Source organism: Protopterus annectens, chromosome 5.part0 (assembly GCF_019279795.1).
Source record: "Protopterus annectens isolate FY-2018-M chromosome 5.part0, PAN1.0, whole genome shotgun sequence".
In the NCBI taxonomy this organism is placed as follows: Eukaryota; Metazoa; Chordata; order Ceratodontiformes; family Protopteridae; genus Protopterus; species Protopterus annectens.
In genome coordinates, this window is record NC_056735.1 from 734,434,121 (window position 1) to 734,460,230 (window position 26,110).

Consider the following 26,110-nt stretch of genomic DNA (forward strand, 5'->3'; position numbering starts at 1 on the left):
CCATTCTGGTATTCTAGACAAGCTCAGCAGCCTGAACATAAACCCGTACATCACGAGATAGGTTTACAACTGGCTCACGGACAGAACCCACATGGTAAAAGTTGCTGGAGCTAGGTCTGACTCTAAACCGGTTACAAGTGGCATTCCCTAGGGCTCAGTCCTAGGACCCCTCCTGTTCGGCATATACTTGTCAGAGGTACAGGCAAGCACAGGAGGACTATGGCTGATGAAGTTCGCAGACGACTGCAAACTAGGGGCTATAATTGACTCTCTGGCTGACACAGACATCCTCCAAAACCATGACCTCAAGCTAAATGCCAAAAAGTGCGTAGCCATCCCCTTTGGAAAAAACAAAGTACCCACAAACTACCACATAGGTGGTAGCCCCCTAAATACGGAAGATGTAGTAAGGGATCTGGCGACCCAAGTAGATAGTAATCTCCCCTTTGATGATCACATTACCAGAGTGATTAAAAAATCCTTCTATGTGGCCCACCTAATCACAAAAGGGTTTGCATCCAGATCAAAAGAGGTCATTGTGCCCCTCTTCGCATCACTCATCAGACCCATCATGGAGTAAAACGCCCCATTTGGGATGTACCTTACAAGACATCTGCAACAGCTGAAAAGACCACATAAGTACCTCATCAAGAGGATCACTGGCCTCAAACAGATGTCCTATGCAGCTCTTCTGAAGAAACTCCATCTATACTCGGTTGCATACCGCCTATTCAGAGGTGATCTCTGCCTGACATACAAGGCCATGTCCATCCCAGAATTGATGGACATGCTCCACCTAAAGAAAACCATATCCCCTTGAGCCACACACTCTAGGGATCTAAACCTCACCACAACAAAAAATAGACGTGCTGGAGGAATAGATTCCTGTCCCAGAGACTTGCCATGCTCTGGAACAAGATCCCAATCTACATTAGGCAGAGCTTTTCACTAACACTCTTTAAGAGAAACCTTGACGAGTGGATGGAAAACAGAAAGTTTACCCCTGGGATCACTTCAGTGGCTCTGCTGGACAGAGGCACAGAGAACTAATCTAAGGGGGCAGCGAAAGCCAACACATTCTGGCTAGGCTTATAAATGCCTTTGGGCAGATAGCCTAGTACCTACCTATGAATCTATAAAGCAGATGCCCTATGCTGACCGTCTAAAAAAACTCCAGCTGTACTCTTGTCGCATATCGTCTACTCAGGGGCAATCTCTGCTTAACATGCGAGGCCATGTCAAACCCAGAGCTGTTGGACATGCTCCACTTAAAGAAATCCCAATCCCTCAGAGCCACAAGCTCCAGGGATCTAAACCTTGTCGTCACAATGAACAAAACATGCTAGAGGGATAGGTTCCTCACCCAGAGACTCCCCAGACTCTGGAATAGACCGCCCGTACATATCAAGCAGAGCGCCTCTTTGGCCGTCTTCAAAAGGAACCTTGACGATTGGATGGGGAGATAGGAAATTCACCCCGGGGATCCCGTCAGACACCCTGCTAGACAGGGGTCCAGGGAAATAAATATTGTGGGAAGAAATAACCAGGGAATTGTTATTGCTAGGCTTGTATAGGCCCTAGGGCCGATAGCCTAGTACCAACCTATGAACCATGTTGGCTTGGCTCTTCGAATACATTCTGCTGCTTTGCGAATATCATATATTCTGTATGGTTGTTATTCTACTTAAGGACTTTCATCGAAAATCCTACTCTCTCCATATTTCTTAACCCCCCCCCCCCCGAAATTTACTTTATCAGCAATTTCCACTTTGATTGCTAGCTCTGAGACTTAGCTGTGTAGCTCTAAAGTCTCCATTCAAATCAGGTAATCTTAAACCACGTAGCCTTATGGGAGAATCAACTTATTCCACTTACCTCTTGCCGTCATTCCCTCCTAAATAAAATTCCTTCCACTCTCTATTCATTTTTGACCACAGCTTCTCCCATGTTTGATAAACATATGTCTGACCTGTATATAAATCTAAATGGGATAAAACATTTTCAGTGCTTGCATTGTTCTATCATTATATGAAAAATCAAGTACTTCAGCCTTCTCATTTTTGTATTATCTTTTTCTTAGTCTCTTTACACATATCATTAGGTGCCATAACAGAATCCTTTTTAATCTATACCCTTAAATGTGTCATCTTATCATGTCCCCATAAATTGCTGAATCAATTCATGTGTGTGCCCATAGTTTACTGCTATAACCTTTTATCTTCATTTATTTTATTTATTTATTTGTTTATTTGACATTTTTTGTTTGACTGAGCTAGAGTCCTTTTTCAGTGGAGGCCTGGGGAGAAAAGCTCCACAAAAGTACATAGAAAGTTTACAAAAAGAGCAATTTATGAGAGTGTAAAGCGTGGTACCTAACTTGGTTATAAACATTTTGCAGTTTGTTGAGAATATACAGAGCAAGATAAATGCAATTGTCAAACTACTTACAAGATACTATTATAATATACAGTCAAATATTTTATATCCCCAAAAAGCTTGAAACGGCCTCAAAATGTTCACCAACATCAAATGTCCCTTTTCTAGATTTATTAAGTACATATTAATATCATCTGCAAATAAATTTAACTTTTGTTGATTACCATGCCAGTTATACCCTTTAACTTGGGAGCGTTATTCTTAAGTCCTTTCTTTTGATGGCACATAAGTTGAGTTTTCTTAGAGGTAAACAATATGTCAACAATTTCTTTAGGAATCGTATTTCCCTCCATTATTTCTGAAATGCGTTCCCCTGCTTTGACTATAGGACCCTGTATCACCTATCCCCAGTATATTAGTTTTGATAGTCTATTGAAATTTCTTATGACTTGCCCAGTCTGCAGTTCCATTCCTCTTGTTAAGTTAATTGGAAAGAAATGCTCCAGCCATATTAAATCTTCAGCGGTTGCTTTAATTCTTTGTCTTCTACAAGACCACTCCCTTGTAAACATCCCATAAAACCATTTCTCCCACCATGCTTTAAAGTTAAAACTGTTTTCCGCCTATTTTCATAGTCTTTGGATATTAATCCCTGTAAAAATATTAACATTGCTGCTTTATTGCACAGCTCAACATGTAGGGCTTCCAGCCCCCCCACACACACACAGTCACTGGAAGAGAAATTATGTTGCAGGCCACCTTCAGTTTTTGCCTTCCATATTTTTCAGAGAAATTCTACTGGTCAAGCAAGAGGGAGATCTTATGAGGCATATATTGCTAATGGGAGTGTAAACCCATATATGGTCTGTATTCTCTGTGCTATGTTCAAGGAAATTCCCTTCCTTTTTTGCTAAAAATCCTTAGTGCCCCCCCCCAATAGTTAACATCATGGATTCTTCCAGTATATTGAATAACTTTAAACTCAATTGAGTTATATGATTGGATTTTCAAAAAGAGGTATTCTACAACTATTGTTTAGGAAGGAATTTTAATTTAACCATAAAGGTCGTTGTTTTATGTGTGTTGACATTCTAACCCACCAGTCTTCCAAATAGACATAATTCCTGAAAAAAATAACTAACTTTGCTCAGGATAAATATTATAATGAATCTTTAGGAGAGCAGAGAAGCCTTATATGTTAATCCCTGTAACCTGTATCTATTAGTTTGGCTTTGTTTTAACCTGATAGCCAAGGGTTCCTCCATGGCTTGATGTACCTCTGCTACTGAGAAACAAGGGCCTTGCTTGGTGAGCTCGGAGGGGCCAGACTGTGTGCCTCAGGTACTTCTCAGGGAAGAGGTGTCAGGGACCTGCAATGAAGTCTGCATGTCTAAGTCTACCTATAGTTTGTCTGAAGATAATGCAAAGAAGTGTGGTCAGAAAGACTAAATATGTCTTTCGCCCTACAACCTCTTCTAAATACTCTAGGGATGAATAGTTTTCCTTTGCTAAAAGTAATTTAAGACCTTTTGATCATTACAGTCTGCTTCACCACCTTCTTTCCATTCAGTAAGGGAGAGATCTCAGATGTCTTCCTGCTGAGTCCAGAGATGGATGTGCTAATCACTCCTTCCTTCCTTCTAAACGTTTATATAAGGAGTCTTAAGACCTGGTGACCATAGAGTCAAGTCTGCCTACTGGTTCCTTCCTCCTCATCTCTTTTTCAATTTCACCAAGTCTTTTGGGTTTCTAATACCATGACTAGGATGGGACCCCATTCCTAAGTGAAAGTATAATTCAAGTTCATGAAATTAGTATTGTTTGAATCTTTGGTGTCGGCCAGAACTGCTTTTTGCAGCATCTGCAATGTGCCCAGTAATGCAATTCATAAGGAATTACATGTATTGGTAACATCTAAGTATGATTGTAAATTCTTTTTTATTAGACTCATTGCTCCTACTACTGTTGGAACTGTCTGGGTATCCTTCTTCCATATTGCCCTCTTTTCTGCCTAAAAATTGTGGGATTTTATGACTTTGTTTTTCTGTACATAAGACACTGTGGTCACTGTGTGTAGCAATTTCAATTATCAATGCTACTTTTGTCTTTTTCATGGACTACTATATCTGGTTTTCTTGCATCTATTTTTTTAACTGTTGGTAATGGGTGATCCCATGTAATATAAACCTCATCGTTTTCTTTAATGCTTTGTGGCTGATGTTTCCAGTGTTTTTCAGGTACTTCAATATTATAATGTTTGTACAACCGCCAGTGCAACAGTCTTGCTACATTATTATGCCTTGCATACAGTCCTTCTGCCATTAGTATAACACAACCAGCAACAAAATGTGTGACTGTTTCCAATTCTGTTTTACAAAACCTACATTTGTCTGTTTCTCCCACATGTTCAATGGACTTTGTAAACCAGCGTGTACATAGTCCACTATCTTGGGCCACCAATATTAACTTTTTGTCTTTTAGTTTAAATTCACCTCTCTTTAACCATTATTGTGTTCGATACTGATCAACATGAGGTTGCTCCAAGAGTTTTCAATACTTGCAACTCTATTTATGCATTTTCCATATTTCTTGCCTTCTCATCTAATCCTTCACCGTATATTCTTTCTTTTGTGGTTTTGACACATTCATTTGCTGCCCGATTTTTATCTACTTCTGATTTGATTTCCATTCCCACTTGACACCTGTATTCTTCTGCTAAGGTAAGCAGGGAAGTCATCTTAGATTTACTTTCATCATGTATCAAAACTTTCACTACATTTGGGTTTTGTGAAGTCAGTAGATAATGTATGCAGTCCCATGATTGCAGATCTGTACATGTAATCAATTACGAGGAGGCCCATGCTTCCTTCAGAACGAGGATTATATAGTCTTGTTATACACTGATTTTTATAAATCATTTGATGAATATAAAACATCCTTGTTTTCCTGTCCAACTGATTCAACATCTTTTGGGACTAGTCATTCACTCCAAAACTGTAAGTTAGGACAGGAAGAGCAAATTGGTTTATAGCTTGAACTTTGTTCCTAGATGTTACCTTTGTTTTCAGTATTAATTTTCATCTTCTAAAATATTCCTTACTAAGTTTTATTCACATTTGTTCATGTTTTATTGTTGAGCCTTCATCAGTTACCAAATATTTATACACTCCCTTTTGTTAAAATTCTTTTAAATCACAATCCTATCCCAAACTGATGTTTTCTTGGTGCTGCAGCTTTCCTGCTTTAAAGGTTGCTTTTGCACATGGGGCGGCCGTGGGTGGTGCAGCGGTTGGCATTGCCGCCTTACAGCAAGAGGTTCTCCGGTTCAATCCTTGGCTGGAGTGCCTTCTGTGTGGAGTCTGCATGTCCTCCCTGTGGTCGTGTGGGTTTTCTCTGGGTGCTCCAGTTTCCTCCCACATCCCAAAGACGTAGGTGGATTGGACACTCTAAATTAGCCCTAGGCATAAGTGCGTGTGTGTGCCTTCTGTGGAAGGTTGGGCGCCAGGCTGGCAACATGACACTGTACAACTCCACTGCCAGTCATGAGTGGACAGGTGATCCACTGTGGTGACCCCTAACCGGGAAAAGCCGAAAGAAGAAGAAGAAGATCAAGACCAAATGACATTCCTATGTCATCTGAAAAAGTTTTGACCATTTGCAGTTGTGCATTCAGTTCCTCATCTGATGAGTTACTCATTTTTAAATCTACAAAATGAAGATGAGTCTTTTCACTTTGTTGTTTTTCTGGGAGCCAAATTGTAATCATGACCTAATCTGTTAAGTAGATAGCTTAATGGCTTAAGGGCAAGACAGAAGAGCAGCGGTGACAGAGAGTCACCTTGGAATATCCCCCTTTGAATTTTTATCCCTGGAATAATAATTTGTCCTTTATCATGGCTTAGCTGCAAAATGGCTTGTCACTGTTTCATGGTCACTGTAATGTAATTGATCAGGGTGTATGTTATACATTTTTAAGCACTCTTTTTTTCCATGAATGTGGGCTACTGTCAAATACTTTTTTGTAGTCTGTCCATGCCATACTTTGATTCTTCCCCTTTTTATAGTTCTCTATAATAACTTTAACAACAAATTATCTTTTGTTCCATATGGCTTTCTTTTGTTATCCTTTTGTTCTATTACCATGATTGAGTTTTTCTTCGAAATGACTATAAACTCTGTCTGCATCAATTCCAGTGTATAGTTTATACATCATTGGCAGGCAGGATATTGGTGTAGAATTTTTAAGATAGATTGCAGGTTTTCTCTCAAGTAGGAGCATTGTTTTTCTTGTTGTTTACCAGGCTGGTGTCTGTTTGGGATGCACATATAAATAGTTATTAATCATGGCTAAATCTTCATGTAAAGATATTAATACTTTTAGCCTGAAGTTAGGTACTGCATCTGGGCTGGGGGGTTTCCAATTAGGGGCTTTTCTTAACTTTGCTTCAATCTCTCTGGCTGTTACTTCGTCCCATTTCATATCCTGTACATTTGAACTTCTTATTCTATCTTGTACTTTTTTTTGTCCATTTAGCATTTTTGCTATGTTACATAGGATCTTCATAGATATTTCTCCAAAATGTATCTTTTTTTTTTTTTTTTTTTTTTGGTGATGGTTCAGTTCCTTTTGCCTTGTTCCCAGTTCTCTATAAAACTTTTTTGAGTCATCAATAAATTGCTTATTTTGTATTTTTCCTTTATATTTATCTGCATGTGTTCTAAAATTTTCTGCCCGTGCTGATATTTTTAGTTTATTATTTGTGATAGTGCACAATAGATTCTGATCTTTTCTGTTACTGCACATTGCTTTTATCACATTCTTTGAGTATTTTTTGTTGGTCTATTCCATCTTCTATACTCTTGTAACAGTGACACCTCTTGTCGTAATTGCTTTATAATTTTCTCTATTCAGTGCTTCCACAATGGCATTTGATTTCTCCCCTTCCTTTCCATTACTGCCCTGAGTTTTTTGTTAAGACTTTATCTATTATTAATTTAGCTACATTTTAATATATCCCATTTACTTCTGTCTCATGAATCTCTATGAATAGTTATTACTGTGTTCATTTGTTGTATCAAACTTTTTGGGTTTTATTGACTTTTCTGTATTCTGTTTCTTTCATCGATTTTGATATGTCTGTGTATCACCATTAAATCAAGCAACTCTCCTCTTAGATCATTTTCTTTTAAAGTGAGGATACATTCTTTATTCTCCATTTCCTGCAGGCATTCTGTAGAAAGTTCCACAGCATCTTCGTGTAACATATTCCTTTCAGTTTCATCCTGTGTCAGCCATTGCTCTTTTATATGGGAACTCACTGGCCTGTAACTCCACATTGACTGTGTCAAACTTGCAGCACTTTCCTGTTCCTTCCCTTGCTGTGCAACTCCAACTGAACTTTTGTACTAGTTTCTTATGGAAGGCTCCAAAGCATCTTCATATGACAACTGATCAGATGTTTCCTGCTCTACTGGTTTCTCCTTAATTTGAGGTCCATTGCTGTGTCCTGCTGTGATTTTATCAAAGTTAGATTTTCTATGCTAAATCCTTCACTTTGCAGGTAGTCCATATCCTCACTTTCTATTTCTTTAACTTTGTTTACTATGGCAACGTTGAAACTGCCTCTGCTGACTTGCACATGGTCGAAAGGCAGTTTCCCAAGTAGCAGAATGTCGACCCAAAATCGATTGACTTACACTACAGCGAAAAGGTAGTGTAGGTCGATAATTTTGGTTCGACATTGTGCAGGGAGGTCGTGCTTCAGTGAGGAACTGGGAATTAGACCATTTTCTCATTGTAGTGCGATCTCGGAGTTGGTATACTTAATGTACAGGGGATGTGGGGGCCAGAGCCCTCCACATGGGGGGTGCAGGGGGACTATACCCCCCCTGCAAAATACTAGAAGTAACATACCATTGACTGTAGAGTTCAACTGTACATTAGTGTGCATAGCAGGAAGTGAGTGATGTCACTTCCTGCTATGTCGAATACATCGAACCATGGTGGTAGATGTATTCAATTATGCTTTGGGTTACGATTCGAAATTTTGTATTCAACATTTCGAGTCGACCTTTGTTATTGGTCGACCAAAGCTGATTTGAAATTTTAATAGTAAACCCTTTAACTTCTCCATTACAAATTGTCTTTTCCTCTCTGTTTTTTTATTTTTTTTGTATTGTAAAATTTTCTGTATCAGGATATCTTTGCATGTATTCTCTTCAGATATGTTTGGTGTTGCTCATTTTGTATTGATTAGTTTTGCTTTCTACTTTGCATAAACATTGCACCATATTAAATCTTTCTGTTTCCCATGTCCATATTTCTTCTTCCGATGTCTCCTGCTCCTCCTGTTTCTCCTAACTTGATGGACTTGTTCCATCCTAGTGTGATATAACCTGTGATCTGATGTTGTCAGTCTTCATCTGTTCTTGACTGATGGGTTATGGTTCCGATCCTTGGAACAGATCCAGCCATTATATAGCTTGTGCCAGCCAAAAAACTCTCAAGCAAATAGTCTACCTACAATGGCCGTCTCTGCATTACCTCAGATCTCGTTTGCCAGTATTATAGAAAGATGTGTCAGCTGACTCTCTCTCGCAGCTATGTACATTTTAAAAGTTTTATTACATTTTTCTAACTTTTTGTCTTCAAGTTACCTAATATTTTCTGAACCTTGTCTAACCTCTCTGTCGTGTAAGTGTTCGTGTCCTTAAACCTGTACCATTTGGTATTTCTTGCCTACCATAGTTGGTAGTTTCCCCTCTCTTCTCCTTTCCTCACCGTTGGGTAATCTTTCCTACCATCATTGGTAGGAGTCTTTGTGAATGAATGTTTGTGTTTACCAAGTTTTTCCTTCTTGATCTGCCCTTTTTTTTTTTTTTTGGTTATTATGGCCGATAAGTTCAAAATTAACAACTGATTTTAAACAGTGCCAAGAGTGCAGCAGGAAAATGTAGAACTCTGATGGTCATGACAAGTGTATATACTGTTTGGGGGGGTTCTCATCTTGGTCTAGAGTAGTCTATCTGCCAGAGCTTTAGTAATAGAGCCCTGGTAGAAATAAATTGATCCTTAAGGGGCTTCTTAAGGCCTTTTGAGGAGGCATTGTGCAAGGCCAACCAGTCTCCTCAGGCTTCTGGTGTAAAATCGGCTCATTCGGTGCCATCGTCTCCACTGGCACCGACATCAAACACTCTGCAACTGGTTCCTCCTCAGAACTGAAATCTAAGGTTCCGAATATTTCAGATGGACTGAGTCATTGGCACCAACCCCTACCTCAGTGCCATTGACACCGACCACATACACAGACTCCAGTAATGACTCCAATGTCAGCACCATCTTCTTTAGTTACCACGTCAGTACCAGCATCTCCTGAAGCTCTGCAGCTTCTGCCTCCTGCCCCAGTACCAAAGACTGAGTCTTTCTCTACAGCCAGGACTACATATTCACCATCGATCGACCCCTTTCTGGGTCAACTTCCTAGCCCTTTTATACAGAGACCTGCATCTCCCTCTGGATTGTCCGTTCGCTACACCAGGAGTCTTTCTGAAGTTGACTTAGTGAGGTTGGTGGATCATCTTCTGACAGCTAGGGGTTCCCATCTGCTCAGCCCCCTCTCCCTCCTGGTGCAGGGAAATTCTCTCCCAGTATCCCTACATATACTCCTCCTCTGACCTCTTCACAGGCTTTAGAGCTGTCGAATCCAACCACACAAACTCCAATGGCCTTGGTATCAACAACTTTCTTGTCTTCGGTTACAGGCATGGCTCTGACTCTCTCGGTGCCTTCTGAATCGATGGGTCCCTCGGATCGGGTCTCCACCTTCGTGTCCGGAGGGTTTGAATCAGCTCCTGTTTTTTGTTCAACGCCAACCTTACTACTTCATGCTGTGCCAACTGGGAACCTTTCCTCAGCTCTGTCTTTGCATGTAGATCTCTCGGGGCTGGATGTGACCCCAGTTCTGGGTTTGTCTGTCTTGATTCTGGGCTCCCATCTCTCCTCGGGGGGGCCTGCCTTTCAAGCTATGAAGAGGGCTTTGGCCACTGCTTCTTCCCAGGTGTTACCAGAGTCTCACCCCTTGACCCCTGCTTACCCAGAGTTAACACCAACCTCCATACCCAGACAGCGAGCTTCAAGAATGCAAGACATATACTGACCAAGGGTCACCTCTCTTCCAAGTCCTCTTCAGATATTCCCACAGAAGAGTTTCCTTGGAAGAAATTGTGTAAGAGGAAACACCTGAACTCCCCTGAAGAGTCTGTCATGAAGGACACAGATTTTGATGAGGGGGAGGGTTCCCTCTGGTCTTCCCCAGAAGACGTCTCCTTTAGAGACAATTTGGAGATCCTTAAACCGAGGAGTGACTGGAAGCCCAAAGACACTACCTCTGAGGAGTCTGTGTACTTGCAAGCCTTTGTAACTTGCCCATCTACTTCCTGGGTGACCTATCCCACTGACGATCTTAAGTTAATTGCTCAGAGGGTTTGGAAGGCCCCTAATTCGATAGAACTGATTCCCCAGAGATCAGATAAAATACTTTCCGCTCCCGAGGATCATCAGTACTGGGCGAAAGGATTAGCAGTAGATGCCATGGTGCTAGCGGCTGACACTAAAAAGGAACTGGCTGAGGAAAGTTCCACTGTTCATACGGGAGTTAAGGGCAATGGAGAGATTTGGGAATTGGGTTTACGCATCATTGACCTTTACCATTAGGTCCATGAACGTTTTGACACATTTTACTAGGCTCCAGAGGGATCTGGTCAAGGAGCTGTTGGATACTCTAGCAGGAGCAGTAGCTGAGGGGGTCCAGGCAAAAGTGGCCTCCCAGTTAGCTACCCTGGAGTCTATCTTTAATTCGTCCATGAGACTAATTGCACATGCAGCTGAAGGGGCAACCAGGTCAGCAGATTCAGGTGTTACAATTCAACAACATGGTTGGATGCTCCTGTGAATTTGCAGAGCCATTCAAGTTTTCCATCATCAATGGTCCCTTTGACAGATCCTCCTTGTTTGGCTCCAGAGGTAAAGAAACTCGATCCAGGTGTGAGAAAGATGGAAAGACCCTGTTTGCAGTGGGCATACATTTTTCTGCTCCCCGATGAGCCTATTCCAGGAATCAGAGAAGTGGCAAGATGTGGTTCACAAAGTCCCAGAGGCCTTTCCAGGACACACATCATACAGACTCCCCTATGAGCAGAGGGGGGGAGTTCCAGTGGAAGATGCCATCCTAGAGACAGAGGTGGCCCACAGAACTAGAGTTCCAGGGAGTCCTTCAGAGTCCTTCTCTGGTCAACCCTATCAGCGCTTCTGAAAGGAGGCTTGATTGCTTGCCTCTGGAGGCAGCCTGGGGAAGATTTTCTTTTCACCCAACAGCCTGCCGACCAGTAACCACAGATGTCTGGGTGATAAGAATTATTTCCAGAGGTTACTTTATCCCATTCATTCTTTGTCCAAGAACTCGAACAATACTTCCTGATGTTCCACCCAGTCAGAGGGACAATGCAGCCTTAGAAATACAAAAGCTGCTAGAAAAGAGTCATCCAAGAAGTCCCACCAGACCAAATAGGATCCGGGTTTTACTCAAAGTTTTTTTTTTAGTGGCAAAAAAGACAGGGGACTGGAGACCAATTCCGGATCTCAGCATTCTAAATAAATTTGTTCAACAGTCCAAATTCCAGATGGTCACGGTTCAGTCACTACTTCCCTTTCTAGAGGAAAATGATGGGATGTGCTCTGTAGACCTTCAAGACATGTATTACCACATAAAAATGGACAAATGCTCAAGAAGGTTTCTCCGCTTCTGGCTAGGAGTCAGTCACTATCAGTTCAAGGCACTTCCCTTTGGTCTTACCCACAGGCCCCGGGATGTTCAACTAATGGATGGCAGTATAAGTAAAAGGAGCGCCAAAGCTACGGTAGAACCAGTCCAATATTAAGGTCTTTATTCAACAAACCATGGAAACTTCAGTTCAACATATAACACATGAACGCCATTAACCAAACTGCGTTTTCGTCCAAACAAAGTGACTTCATCAGATAATCAGTAAAACAACCATTAAACTTTTAAATACTCATTAATTACAAAAGAACCAATCACATACAATTCCTCATTAAGCAATTCATTAATAAAAACTTTTTTTTTTAAAATATATGTATAAATCACCCAACTAGTCATTCATAAAAATACATGATCTATGAAAGACAAATTAATCCAACCTATTATTCAAAAGTTGAATCTATCTACTTAAATGAAACTGTATTTAATTAATAAAACCTTCTAAAATGTTTATAGACATGAAATTAAACTTTGTTTAATGAACTTAAATATATATTAATAAAAATTAGTAAAATAAGCCTGCCATCTTCTGGATAAAATAATAAGTACACCTCAGAATTTTATATTTTCACTGCTCTTATTTTTAAAAGTGGTACAATGGAAATACAGTCATTAAGCCCCCGGGGGGGGTACTGGCATCCAGGGTGATTTGCCACCATAGTTCTCGGTATTCCAACCTCTCTTCCCACAAACCACTCCTTACATCTTTCCTGACTTGTTCCAGGACCATGAAATAAAATTTAGCATTAGGGCATGGATTAGTGTGTTTGTACAAAGCATTTGATTCTTTCTTTATTGAAATTTCATGTTTATGCTCATAAATCCTCTTCTTTAATAACCTCTCTGTTTTCCCAACATAAAAAGAATTACATTCCGAACAAACCCCTAAATAAACTATTCCCTTAGTCTCACAATTAAAATATTCTCCACTTTCTGTCCACCTGTGTCTACTTTCTAAATAAATTCTGTCAGTATTTATAATACTGACACACTGTGGACAATACCCACATTTATAGGTCCCTTTTCTTGTTCTATTAAACTTGCCAGAAGCCCAATACTCTAGTAAATTTTTAAAGGATTGTGAATTCTTATAAACAATTTTACAATCCCCTTTGTTTATTTGATCCAGGTCTGTCAACTCAGTGAACAGAGTCCACTCTTTTTGAACTATTTTCTTATTAACATTATTGTTAAATGCATTATATTCCAAGACTAAGGCTTGTCTATAATCAGGGGTGTATTCAGAAACAACTGATGGGGCTAGGTCTGAATCAATCTGCATATTACTTCCACTAATAGGCTTAAATCTAAATTTTCTCCCTTCTACCACTTCTTCTTTTATTTTATTAATAAATTCCTGGGGTTAACCTCTCTCAAAACATTTTGTTTAATAAATTACATTCATTCCAAAAATCAGTTTCCAGGGTGGTCATCCGACTTCCCCTAACAAAGTGGCCTTTCACAATGTTTTTCTTACAAAAGTAAGGATGTGCACTTTCATAGTGCAAAAAGGAGTTGCAAAACGTGGGTTTCCTATAAATTTTGGTTTCAAACCTACCATTAGACTTGTAGAGTTCCACATCTAGAAATTGAAGGCTATCCTGGGAGACATTAAAGGTAAATTTCAAAAAGTTAGTAGTTTCCCCCCAAATATATCTTAAATTCCTCTAGCTTTTCGAGCCCACCTGTCCAAAAAATATATCGTCCAAGAATCTCCGATACAGTTTCCAAAAAGCTCTAAACTCTGTTTTAAGAATATATTGTTCCTCCCTTCTAGCCAAAACCAGATTGGCATAAGTGGGGGCACAGGCCGCCCCCATTGCAACTCCTTTAACCTGTTTATAAAATTCTCCACTAAAATTTAAAAAAATTATTTTTAAGAATTATATCCATCAGTGAAACACATACAATTTTATCATTGTGAGATAATGCACCTTCCTGAAACACTATTTATTCAAACATTTCCATCCCAAGGTTATTTGGTATACTAGAAAACAAATCGACGATATCAATAGTAATAAATATTAAATCATCACAATACAACTCATCGGTGATGACCTTGAGAAGGTCCCAAGAATCTTTTAAAATGGATTCTTTCTTAGTCCATAAATCCTTCAACTTGGTGTCTATATACTTAGCAAGGGTATGAGTTTTAGAACCCTCTGCAGAGACAATAGGTCTCAAAGGGGGGGGGTTAAACTCATTTTTATGGGTTTTAGGAATCCCAAAAATATTGGGTACCCTTGGTTTATCCACCTTTAAAAAAATCATAAGTTTTTTTATCATATTTTTTATTTTATTTTTTTATTTTACATTTGTTGACCGGGATAGTCCGACTGGATGCATGTCCATTTTCAGCGGAGGCCAGGGAGAAAAGCTCCAAGGGTAAGCAGATACAGCATTACATAATACCAGCATTACATATTACAAACAGACTATTTACAGAGATTACATAAGTAAGCAAGTTAAACAAGTTCCACAGGTTACAGTTAGTCCTGAGCACAAGTCAGGATTAAATTAAATTACACAGTAAACTGGTTAACAGATTTTTACACATTCGAGTTAGCCAGGCTTGATACATTGACATAGCCAGTTAAGTGACAAATGTTGTTTGAGTCTAGTTTTAAATTGACCTAAGGTGGAAAGTAAGGTAATATCAGCTGGAAGAAAGTTCCAGGATCTACTTACAGAGTTTGCAAAGAGAGAATCACCGGCTGTGTTATTAATTTTGCTAGTCTGAATTAGTAGTTTGTTAGAGGATCGAAGCGGTCTAGGATTGTTATAGGGGGGTGATAATATTTTTAAGTGCAGGAGTATTGTCCGGATTACAGAGGATTTTATAGGCCATAATCAGTTGGTTATACTGGATTAGGCTAGGTAGTTCAAGCCAACCAAGCTGATTTAGATTGATGCAATGATGTGTCCTAAAAGGCAGCCCAGTGGCAAACCTGGCAATGTGGTTGTAGCAAATTGAGAGTTTAAGGACAGTCTTGTTCAAATTCGAGAGTAGAGGGGATGCATACAGAAGGGTTGAAAGAAGGTGAGAGCGAGCTATGGCAATTTTAGCTGGAGGGGTTAGGAAGGCTTTTATTCTGTAAAGTGACCCTAGTTTTTTATTGATGGTTTTGATAGTTTGGTTAACATATAGCACTTCATACAACATATCTTTTAAAAAAATATCAATTTTATTATAGGCAATATTCACTTAATTGATTGATACATTATTATATCCATCTTCATTCATTAAAATTTCATTCATTTTTCCTTCATAGACAATATTATCCATTATAACCACCCCTCCCCCTTTATCAGGTTTCATGATTCTAATGTTGTTATTAGCTCTCAAGGTTTTGAGTATATCATTTTCTTTAACACTCAAATTGGGCTTATAACCACCTTTAACCATTAGCCAGATTTCTGATGCAGATACTTCAGTGGCTTCTAGCTGCCCAGTGCTGAATTATCCACCAACCGATGTCTCACCAAATTATCATAAAAGACACATGCAAAAGGACCCTCTCATGGTGGATTCAGTCAGAACAGCTGAGACGGTGGCGACCCTTTGTTCCCCCTCAACCACAGGCCATGGTGAGCACGGATGCCTCCCAGATGGTGTGTGTGTGGGGGGGCATTATATGGGAAAAACAGTCCAAGGAACCTGGTCTACAGACAAAGCCAATCTGCACATAAACATCCTGGAGATGAAGGCAGTGCTTCTAGCTTTGCAGGCATTTCACACTGCTCTTCCTCTGGGAACAGTGGAGATTGTCAGACAACATGTCAGTGGTTTGGTACATAAACAAGCAAGGAGGAACCAAATTATACCCTCTGTCAAGAAGCTCTCAGAGTGTGGTAATGGATGATTTAATCCAACCACTTTCTTATAGCAACACGCATTCCGAGAAAGTCCATTGTTATAGTGGACAAGTTGAACAGATCTAGCCTCATGCCTCACAAATCATCCCTCAACAAGCAGTAGCAGACTTCATTTTGCAAAGATGGTGTCAGCCTTGCTAACACCTCTATACATCTTCTCTAAACAACGAATGCAGCAGCTGCTTTGCCCTAATTCCCCTACCAAGGGAGTCCTGGAGGGATGCTTTCATACAATATTGGCCTCCCAGTCTGTTGTACGCCTTTCTCCCAATTTCATTGATTCTCAAATTCCTTCAGAAAGTGAATAGGTTGAAGAGAACAGTAATCCTCATTGTCCCAATTGGCCTCCACAAATCTGGTTTCTCTTCCTCTGGCCTTGTCTACAGAAGGAATCCTTGATCCTGGAGCCTGTTCCAGACGTTCTGCACATCCGACAGCAGTGATTCATCCCAACCTTCACAACCTCAAGCCAACGGCTTGGTTCCTCCAGTTCCATTGATTGCCAAACAACCCATGATTTCCTCACTGGTCCATCATATTTTGATGTCTTCTCATAAGTCATCCACTCAAAAAACCTTGTAGTTGTAAATGGAAGAAGTTTGTAATTTGAGCTCAACAGCATAATGTAGATCCCCCTCATAGCACCTGTTCACTCTGTTCTAGAATATTTAGCCCACCTTTTTAATAATGGAGCACAAACTTTGCAAAGCCTTCTTAAAAGGGACCCTGTAGTTAAGGCCTCCTCACAAGGGTCCTTCTCCCCATGGGACCTTAATTTGGTACTATGTCTAATTGTTCAGCCCCCATTTTGAACCTGCATCAACTTGTGATATTAAATTTCTATCTTGGAAAACTATCTTTCTAATGGCTATTGCATCTGCAAGATGAATATCAGAAACCCAGGGACTAACTTCCCAGCCCCCATATCTAATTTTTCTCTGCGTACCAACCCCTCCTTTCTGCCCAAAGTTGTTTTGCAAACAAATATTAATCAAGCAATACATTTGCCTGTTTTCTTTCCTGACTTCAGCAGCAAAGGTGAATATGTTATGTTAAGTTGTCTATCTCGCCTTCATTCTTGCTGGTTTGTTCAGAGCCGATCCTCAGCTCCGACTCGGCCATCTTCAAAAGCTCGAGAGCTGTTTACTGGCTCGAGGCCATCCCATGATGCCTGGCGCTAGATACCCAGATCTCGTTTTCCGCTTCTGCTGCGAGGTTGTCTTACTGGCTCAGGTCGTATATTTTCATTGTTTTATCTGTTTTTTGACAAAAACTGTTAGGGTTTTAGTGTAGATTGTTAGGACATCTTTGTTGTACCTATATTATTTTTTTCTTACCTGAATTCCCCTCCACTTCAGAAAACTCGTTTTAGTTAGAGAGTTTTCCCCTCCCCCCTCACTCTCTTCCTTAAGTAGCCATTTAAGTTAGTGGCTAACCTTTTTTCCTTTAAAAAAAAAAATAAAATAAAATAGTATTTACCTAGTTTAGTCTTATTTGTTTGTTGGCAGCATAGGATATTGTGTCTGTTTCTTGGCTGTTTTTTGGGTGTGGTAACTTTGTGTGTGAGAGAGAGTTATTATATCCTAAAATCTTTGTATATTGCATTTGGTGTTCCTTCCTTAGGTATGTCCAAGGATACTAAGGTGTCCGGATTCAAGAAGTGTAACTCATGCTGTCAGAAGATGTCTCTGACAGGTGATCACACTTCTTGTGTCTATTGTCTGGGCGCTGTGCACTTGCAGGACTCTTGTTCGGTTTGCCATGCTTTCAGTCCAAGAGTCCTGCGGGAGCATAGGAATAAGTTAATCCTACAGGGTTTACTTAAGCCCGAGGATTTACCAGCTAAGGCTCAGCCCGTGAAGTCCTCCAAGCCACCTAAATCTTAGGCTCCCAGTTGGGAGCTGTCGTTGGGTGAAGCTACTCCTTCTGCCTCGGTTCTGGCCGGAACCGATGTGCCTGCCTCCCAGTCGGTTCCGACACGCACTTCGGAGCCGTCGGGGAGTCGAAAGAGATCTAGGTCTCCCTCCCTGGAGTCGATACACTTGGCTCATTGGCTCAGAGGTCTCCTCTGCTCCAGTCGGAGTGCACTCATCAGTCCTCCCACTCTTCTCGGTCATCAAGGCTTTCAGATCACGATGTGGAGAGAGTGGTCAGTAGGCTGTTGAAATCGCAGGCCCTAGCAAAAATGTTGTCCAGCCCCCCCCTCATCAGGGGTCGGCTCCATCCATGTCTGCAGTTATTCCTCCTCCGACTCCTCCCTTGAGTTTGGAGCCAGAGATTGTTGGGGTTCGAGTCGTGGAACCGTCGGCACCAATACCTTCTCCTTCGGTTCCGTCGTCAGCTCCAATCACTTCCTTGGTACCGTCCTTGGAGGGATCTGGGCGCCGAGACTCCCTCGTCAGCTCCGAGGGGGCAAATGGCATCGGACCCTTGTCCGACCCCGTTCTCCCCCTTGGAGCTTCGGCGCAGGTGAGCTCGGCTCCTACATCGGCTTCGGAGCCTTACCCCTCGGTGCGGAGAGGGATTCTGATCTCTTCAGAACCGGAGCTTTCTCAGCATCCGAGCAGGGACGCCTTCAAGGTCATGAGGAGTGTGCTGGCCCCTGAGTCAGCCCCACAATCATCCCCATCGGCTCCTCCCCCTATGGTGTCTGCGTCTGCCTCGGCCCCTCCTGCAGACCCCAAGCAGGGGAACCAACGCTCCAGGTCACACCTTTGTGTGTATCTTCCTCTTCTGAGGCCTCCCCTGATCATTCAGAGGAGCCACCTCATAAGAAGAAATGCAAGAGGAAGCATGTTGACTTCCCTGAGTCTGTCACATCAGATACCGACTTAGAGGATTCGGAAGGGTCCCCGAGATCCCCCTCAGAAGATGTCTCCTTCTCAGACATCCTTGAGATAATTAGGCAGAGGGGGAACTGGACTACCCTGAGCCCTTCCGAGGATGAGTCAGTATTCCTGGATGCGTTTGGATCCCGACCTTCCACCTCCTGGGTGTCTCCGTCTTTCGACTCACTGATGTCTGTGGTGGCTCGGAAGGTGTGGTCAACTCCAGACACAGTGGAACCGACCCCCAGAAGACCCGCTAAATTTATAACTGCACCACAGGATAAACAGTTTTTGACAAAAGGTGTTCCTGTTGATGCCATGGTGGTAGCAGTGGCCACAAAGGAGGAGTTGGCTGAAACGTCTTCATCTGTCCATCCCCCCTAACAAGGAGTCCAGGACGATGGACCATCTGCATATAAACGTCTTGGAGATGAGGGCCGTGCTTTTAGCGTTGCAAGCTCTTCAGGACTGTCTTCCTACCGGGACCATTGCAATTAAAACGGACAATATGTCAGTAGTGTGGTGCATCAACAAGCAGGGCGGAACCAGGTCCTACCCCCTATGTCGAGAAGCACTCAGACTCTGGCAGTGGGCGCTCTCTTCCCAACGGTTTCTGATCGCAGCGCACATCCCTGGGAGATCCAACGTCATAGCAGACAGGCTGAGCAGAGCAATTCTCATACCTCACGAGTGGTCTCTGAATCAGGTAGTGGCGGACCAAATCTTCCGCAAATGGGGCCAACCTTGCTGCGACCTTTTTGCCACCCCCTTCAACAGCAAATGCAGCAATTTCTTCTCTTTCCTTCCACTTCCTGGACATTCCCCCAGAGACACTCTAGTCCACGATTAGCCTCAGGGACTTCTGTATGCATTCCCTCCCTTTCCCCTAATCCCGAAGCTAATACAGAAAGCTACCATATTGGGCTGCAAAATGATCCTCATTTTTCTTACTGGCCTCGACAAATATGATTCCGATTCCTGCATCATCATCTTCTCGAGTAGCCTTGGACTCTGGACCCAGTTCCAGACCTTCTGATCCATCAATTGGGCTGGCTGCACCAATCCCTGCAATCTCTCCAGCTCACTGCTTGGTTGCTCCACTTCCAACTTTAGCCAGGTTTCCTGATATCTGCCCCTCTGTGCGCGAAATTATTTTATCATTGCACAAATTTATGACTAGAAAAACTTACGCTAGTAAGTGGAAACGTTTTTCCTCCTGGGCAGAGGCTAAGAGTATAGACCCCTTTTCAGCCCCTGTACACCACATTTTGGAATTTCTTGCGGAACTCTTTCATGCTGGGTCCGCTTCCGCTACAATTAGAGTTCAGTTAGCTGCAATTTCAAATTTTCACATTGGCCTGTCAGAAAATAATAGCATGTCTCATAAGCTATGTAAAGCCTTTCTCAAAGGGACCACTCTGCTCAGGCCTCCAGTGAGAGATCCTACACCTCCGTGGGATCTAAATTTGATTCTAGCTTCTCTAATTTTGCCCCCCTTCGAACCTGCAGCATCTTGTTCTTTGAAGTTTTTATTTTGGAAAACCCTCTTTCTGGTAGCAATTTCTTCAGCCAGAAGAGTTTTGGAACTTCAGGCTCTTTGTATCCGTCCTCCGTACCTAGTGTTCCACAATGACAGGGTTGCTCTCAGGACTAATCCTTCCTTCCTAAGGTCTCTTCTGAGAATAACGTGAATAAGTCCATTGACCTTCCTGTGTTTTTTCCCAACCACTCCAACAGGGCAGAATATAAATTGCATCAGTTAGATGTTCACAGGCAACTACGCTTTTATTTGCATAGAACTAAGAACATCAGAAAATTGGACCAGCTTTTCCTTTCCTATGCTGAGGGTAAACAAGGTCTTTCAGTTTCAAAAGTAACCTTATCCAGGTGGTTGACTACTATCATCACATTTATCTATCAACTGAGGAATAAAGAATTGCCTGTTAAACCAAAAGGTCACTCCACCAGAGCTTTAGCCACTTATGTGGCCTTTCAGGCTAGGTTGCCCATGGAATCTATTTGTGCTGCGGGCCAACCCACATACTTTCATTTCGCATTATAAGTTGGATGTGGTTTCCAGGAGCAGAGCTGATTTTGGTTCCACTGTTCTGAAGAGTTTGTTCCGATGAGCCACCCAGGATTTTAGGTGCTAGGGACGCTGTCCCAACCAGCAAGAATGAAGGCGAGATAGACAACATAAAGAAGTTATGTACCTACCATAATGTTCCATGTTAGTTGTCTTCTTCTCGCCTTCTTTCTTGCGTCCCACCCTCCATCCCCCTATCCTAGTAGACCAAGAAGAGTTCCTTATGGTTTTTCACTGGCTGAGTCTTCTCTGGCTATTCCTCTCTGCCTAGTAGCCTCTCTGGTAGGGTTTATGCATTATAGGATAGGATTCCTTCCTTTTTATGTCTGCAGTTAAACTTACCAAACGAGATCTGGGTATCTAGCGCCAGGCATCATGGGATATGGGGAGGCCTCGAGCCAGTAAACAGCTCTTGAGCTTTTGAAGATGGCCGAGTCGGAGCCGAGGATCGGCTCCAAACCAACCAGCAAGAAAGAAGGCGAGAAGAAGACAACTAACATGGAATGTTATGGTAGGTACATAACTTCTTTTTACATCTGTTGGATGTTCATAGACTGTTATGTTTCTATTTGCATAGGACTAAAGAGTTTTGGAAAGCAAGTCAATGGTTTATTGCCTTCGCAGGCCCTAGGAGAGGCCTTCCAGTATCAAAAGTTATTTTATCAAAATGGCTGTCTGATTGCATTTTTTTATTTACACCACAAAAGGTATAAATCATTCCAAACCTATTTGCGCTCACTCATCCGGGGCCATGGCCACATCCACAGTCTTCCAGACTATTGACTCCATGGACCAGTTTTGTGCAGTAGCCACATGGGCCAATCATCATACCATTATCACTCATTACAAGTTGGATTTGGTCTCCAGGGGAAAATCCTCCTTTGGTTTGATGGTTCTGAGAAATATCCTCCCATGAGTCCGCCTGGGTTTAAAGGAAACTGGGGACTTGGTCCCATAGTGAGGAAAAGATTAAAAATTGACAGTATCAGATAAAGAAGTTATGTACTCACCATAACGTTCTATCTGTAGTGTTGATTTTTCTTCTCTACTCACATCTCCTCCCTCCAGCCCCTTACTTTTGTTTTTTCTGGGTGAACGGGAAGCAATATTTCAGGACATTTTTATTATCTCCAGTACTCCAGAAGTGGTCTCCTTAAAATAATTTAGACTAAAGTTCACTTCCTGTTTTTTTTATGGGGATAATTCTAGCAAACAAGATCTGAGGTGATGGGGAAAGATGCACTGTGTGTAAGGGGAGGTATGTTTTGGCTGCCACGAGCTTCGTAATGGCCGAGTCGGATCTGAACCCATATGTGAGGAGAGATGAAAAATTGACAATACAGATGGAACGTTGTGGTGAGTGTACATAATTTCTTTTTTTATTGATCTCAACTCAAGCTTCTTGACAGTATGGGCATGTGGAAGGTACCCCAAAGTTTTGGAAGTTGGCTGGATGTTATCCTTGACGAGATATAACCCATATAGCTAAGGCTACTGCAGCAGTAATCATTCAAACATCTACTGTTGTGGTAAGTTCAACTTATACAACTGTAGTTTCTTCTGTAAGGATGCCTGACTGTTGAGAAGGCCTAGTTGGAAGACTCATGTCTTCCTTTGGCTGTAACCCAGGTATTTCTGAATTCCACTATTAGCAATCCTTATATTTAGACATATGTGAGTGTTCTAATCTGTGTATGATGATCATACTTGAATAACTGTGTTTTATTGGAAATTGACATTTGTCCTGTCATGTGTGAAGCCTGTGTATTTTATTTTATATCCCCTGTAGCTTTTTTATATGCAAATTATTTGTTGGCCCCTGTGCTACTCTGACCATCATTGTGTGTGCTGAAGCCTCCTTCATCCCATCAACATAAATGTTTGGCTTACTTACCCAGACTACGTTTTTATCTTCTGGGTAAAGGAGAACCCAATTATCTCCAGGTCTGGGGACTACAAAGCAGTTCATTGGTTGCTCATAATGGCTTTTTCTTTTGTCTTTTTTCCTTGTTGTTTTGAGGTTGAACAAAGATTACAGTGCTGGATTAGAACTTTCGGTATTAGTTCATGTGTGTACTTCCACAAGGTTGGACCCTGTTAAAGTACATTGTATTGCTTGATAGAACTGTAGCGATGAATTTCTGGCAAATTTGATGTTTGATCTTTCCTTTAATACAGCAATAATGCTTTGCTGGAACCTTACCCTGCGACAGGCAAACCAACCTTGGCTGGTTGCTACAACCACTCCATTCTCTACCCATTTCCTCAGCATCTTGATATTCTGCTCAGATCCAGCTTTTCAGAGGTGGCTTCTAGGTTTTATTCCTTTGCACTATATTTGTAACTGTTTTACCTTCCCTTTATGATAAATAATGATACTTGATATTTTTATTGCATGTCTGATTTGTGTGAAAACAGTCTTATTTTGTACAACCGCTAATGAAGGTGTTGCTGAGAATTTAATTTTTTTGTGTTTTAGGTTGGGCTTGATCCTAATTCAGGAATTTTCATTACAATGAATCCTGCTGGAAAGGGTTATGGTGGTAGACAGAAATTGCCAGATAACCTCAAGCAGCTTTTCCGTCCAGTTGCTATGTCCAGTCCTGATAATGAGCTCATAGCTGAAGTAATTCTGTACTCTGAGGGATTTAAGGATGCTCAGATTCTTGGAAGAAAATTAGTGGCAATATTTAATCTAGCAAGGTAACATGATTTATTTATGTTTAGCAACTAGAAAATTGTTCACCAGTGTAAGGAAAACTGATTTTTTAATATAGAATTTATGATAAAACATAGTGAGTAAATACCGTACTGCTGAGTAAGACTGTTTTCATATTGACTTGTTTTTGTCATTTACAACACCACTCGATTAGAAGGAATAACTAGAAAGTTAACTGGCATTGAATGAAATGGTTCAGCAGTGACAGCATTTCTGGCCTGACATTCCTTTCAGTAAGCAACTATGGAACAAAGTTGCCTATCATAAGGGAGAAAAGTAGATTCTGCAAGGATAAGCTAATTGTCATTATCATGCCTTCACTAGGGATTGATGGGTAACAGAGCTCTCATCTTAGAATAATCATTTCATGTAAACTTCATAGGAAGGTTGATCATTTATCCATAGGAATTGCCTCCTTGTTTGCTGGGTGTGTTTTTGAGTATGTTGAACTCTGAGGTCATGAGTGTGATTCAGAGTATACATTTCATAATTCAGCAGATTGGTCCCCAGCATGCTTCTCAACCGCTTAGAGCAAGAAATCTGGACAAAGCCATCAATAATAGTGGGACAATGACCCAAAAATGTGGACACATGTTAAATATTGCTCTTACAAACTTAGAAAATTGATGTAATTACAGGTTTTGCATACGCATTAATTTTCTGAACAGTATAAAGTCTGACACTTAAATGGCTGTCATTATATTCTGACTTTAACCCTCAGTAATTTGATAGTGATTTGCCAGAAAACCACAATTGTATGAGAAACAGACAAAAATATGAGGCAGAAATCTGGGCTTTCTGAGAAAATCTGTATAGTTGAGAGGTATGGACTCCCCAGTTCAACCACACTGTTTCACCTCTGCTTTGTTTGTCCTATGCTTAGTTATTCTCCAGATTGTGAGGTCCTCACTAAGAGTAGGAGCTTTTTTACTTAGACCTTTTAGGGTGTCACCCAGAAACTGTTGTGTTGAGATTAAGCTCTCTCTAAAAGATTTCTCAAGACACACCCAGACTTTACTACTAAAAGAGGCTCTTGTAGCTGCCCCTTTGCTGTGAGCAGACTGCCCCCCACCCACCTTAATATTGTGTGCTAACCCAACATGTATCATCCTTCCCATAACACAACCAGAGCAACACATTCACAGCACTAGTCTCTGCAGTCTCCACACATTTTCACTGCTGACTGATTGCATATGACTCATCTAAGGTTTTCCCCTTTAAAAAACGAACAGCATCTGATACATACATTAAATTTTTACATCCCCTGGGAGCAGCAAATGTAACTAATTTAGTTATTTTAATATGTTCATCATATTGATCACTTAGCTCTATGGGTTACATCCTGCCAAGGGTATAACAGCTGGCTAGCTTCCAAAGCTTCAGAGAACCTTCCATGCTTGCAAACTGTCAAGCAACTTGAGCTGAGCTGACTAAAAGACAAGTTTTGGCGCAAAGCCCATCACATCTTCACTGGCACCGGAGTATGCTCCTCTCAGACTTTTGAAGATAGACAGTCGACGTGGTGCTTTTCCTTTGCTGGGCAGACAAGTTCCCTTTGGGGGAAAAAACTTCCATTTTCTAAATATTATTGGGGTTTTCTCACTTTCTTCTACAGGAAAGTTATTTTGAAGCTAGGAGTTTTGTATTTTAATTGTCTGTCACAAGACTATATCATACTTTTAAAAAGTGACTGAAAATTATTTTTCTGTGGAAAATGTGTTTATTTTCCCTTTTTCGAGCTGGCAAAGTGTTGTAAAGTGCTTTTTACTATGTTTTGTTTTTCCTGTGAAAAAAGTGACTTGTAAAGACATCAGGTTTTTTACTGACATTTGCTGCTTGTCTTCCCCGGAAAACAGGCACCATTTTAGGCTTGAGCATGGAACAAACTGTCAGTCTCATGGTCTGTCTTTCTTCCAACTACACACAAAAAAAGTTAAGCAAACCGCATTTGACACTACAGCAAGCTAGCAATTGCCTCAGCCTGCAGGTGGGTGACTCGGCTGGGGTCATTTGTTGTACCTCAAACCGCTCATCTTTTACCTGAATTTCTGTCGTGTATCACATAATGCCAGTGTAGACCGGGGGGGCTAGAAATGTTCTCTGTGGTTGTTGGAGTTCCCACACCGGGCAAGGGAGAGTCGCTCTTCTCGGTCTTGGGAGAAGGAACAGGGAAGGCTTCCCTGTTATGTCAGAAAGCTGCATCAGTCCCTGAGGAAGCAGCTGTTGCCATTAGTAACAGGATTAACCCATTTTCCCTGTCAAAAAGAAGCAGAAAACTAAGCATGTGTCTACTCCTCCTCAAATTTGCATAAGACGAGATGTTTCCTTAGTCTGGCTCAGGGTTTAATTTGAGCTCTTGATACATCTTGTAAAGTAGTCTGTGGTAAAA

General features: G+C 41.3%; 1 protein-coding gene across 2 annotated transcripts in view; it reads left to right on the top strand.

Moving 5' to 3' along the window:
- The window catches only part of DYNC2H1 (dynein cytoplasmic 2 heavy chain 1), a 6,555,988-nt gene that overhangs the window by 2,897,134 nt on the left and 3,632,744 nt on the right, over positions 1-26,110 (top strand). For both annotated transcript variants that reach the window (XM_044072582.1, XM_044072581.1), the window contains one exon: positions 23,482-23,705. In XM_044072582.1, the coding sequence (XP_043928517.1) occupies positions 23,482-23,705 (224 nt within the window). The remainder of the gene's footprint in view (positions 1-23,481; positions 23,706-26,110) is intronic.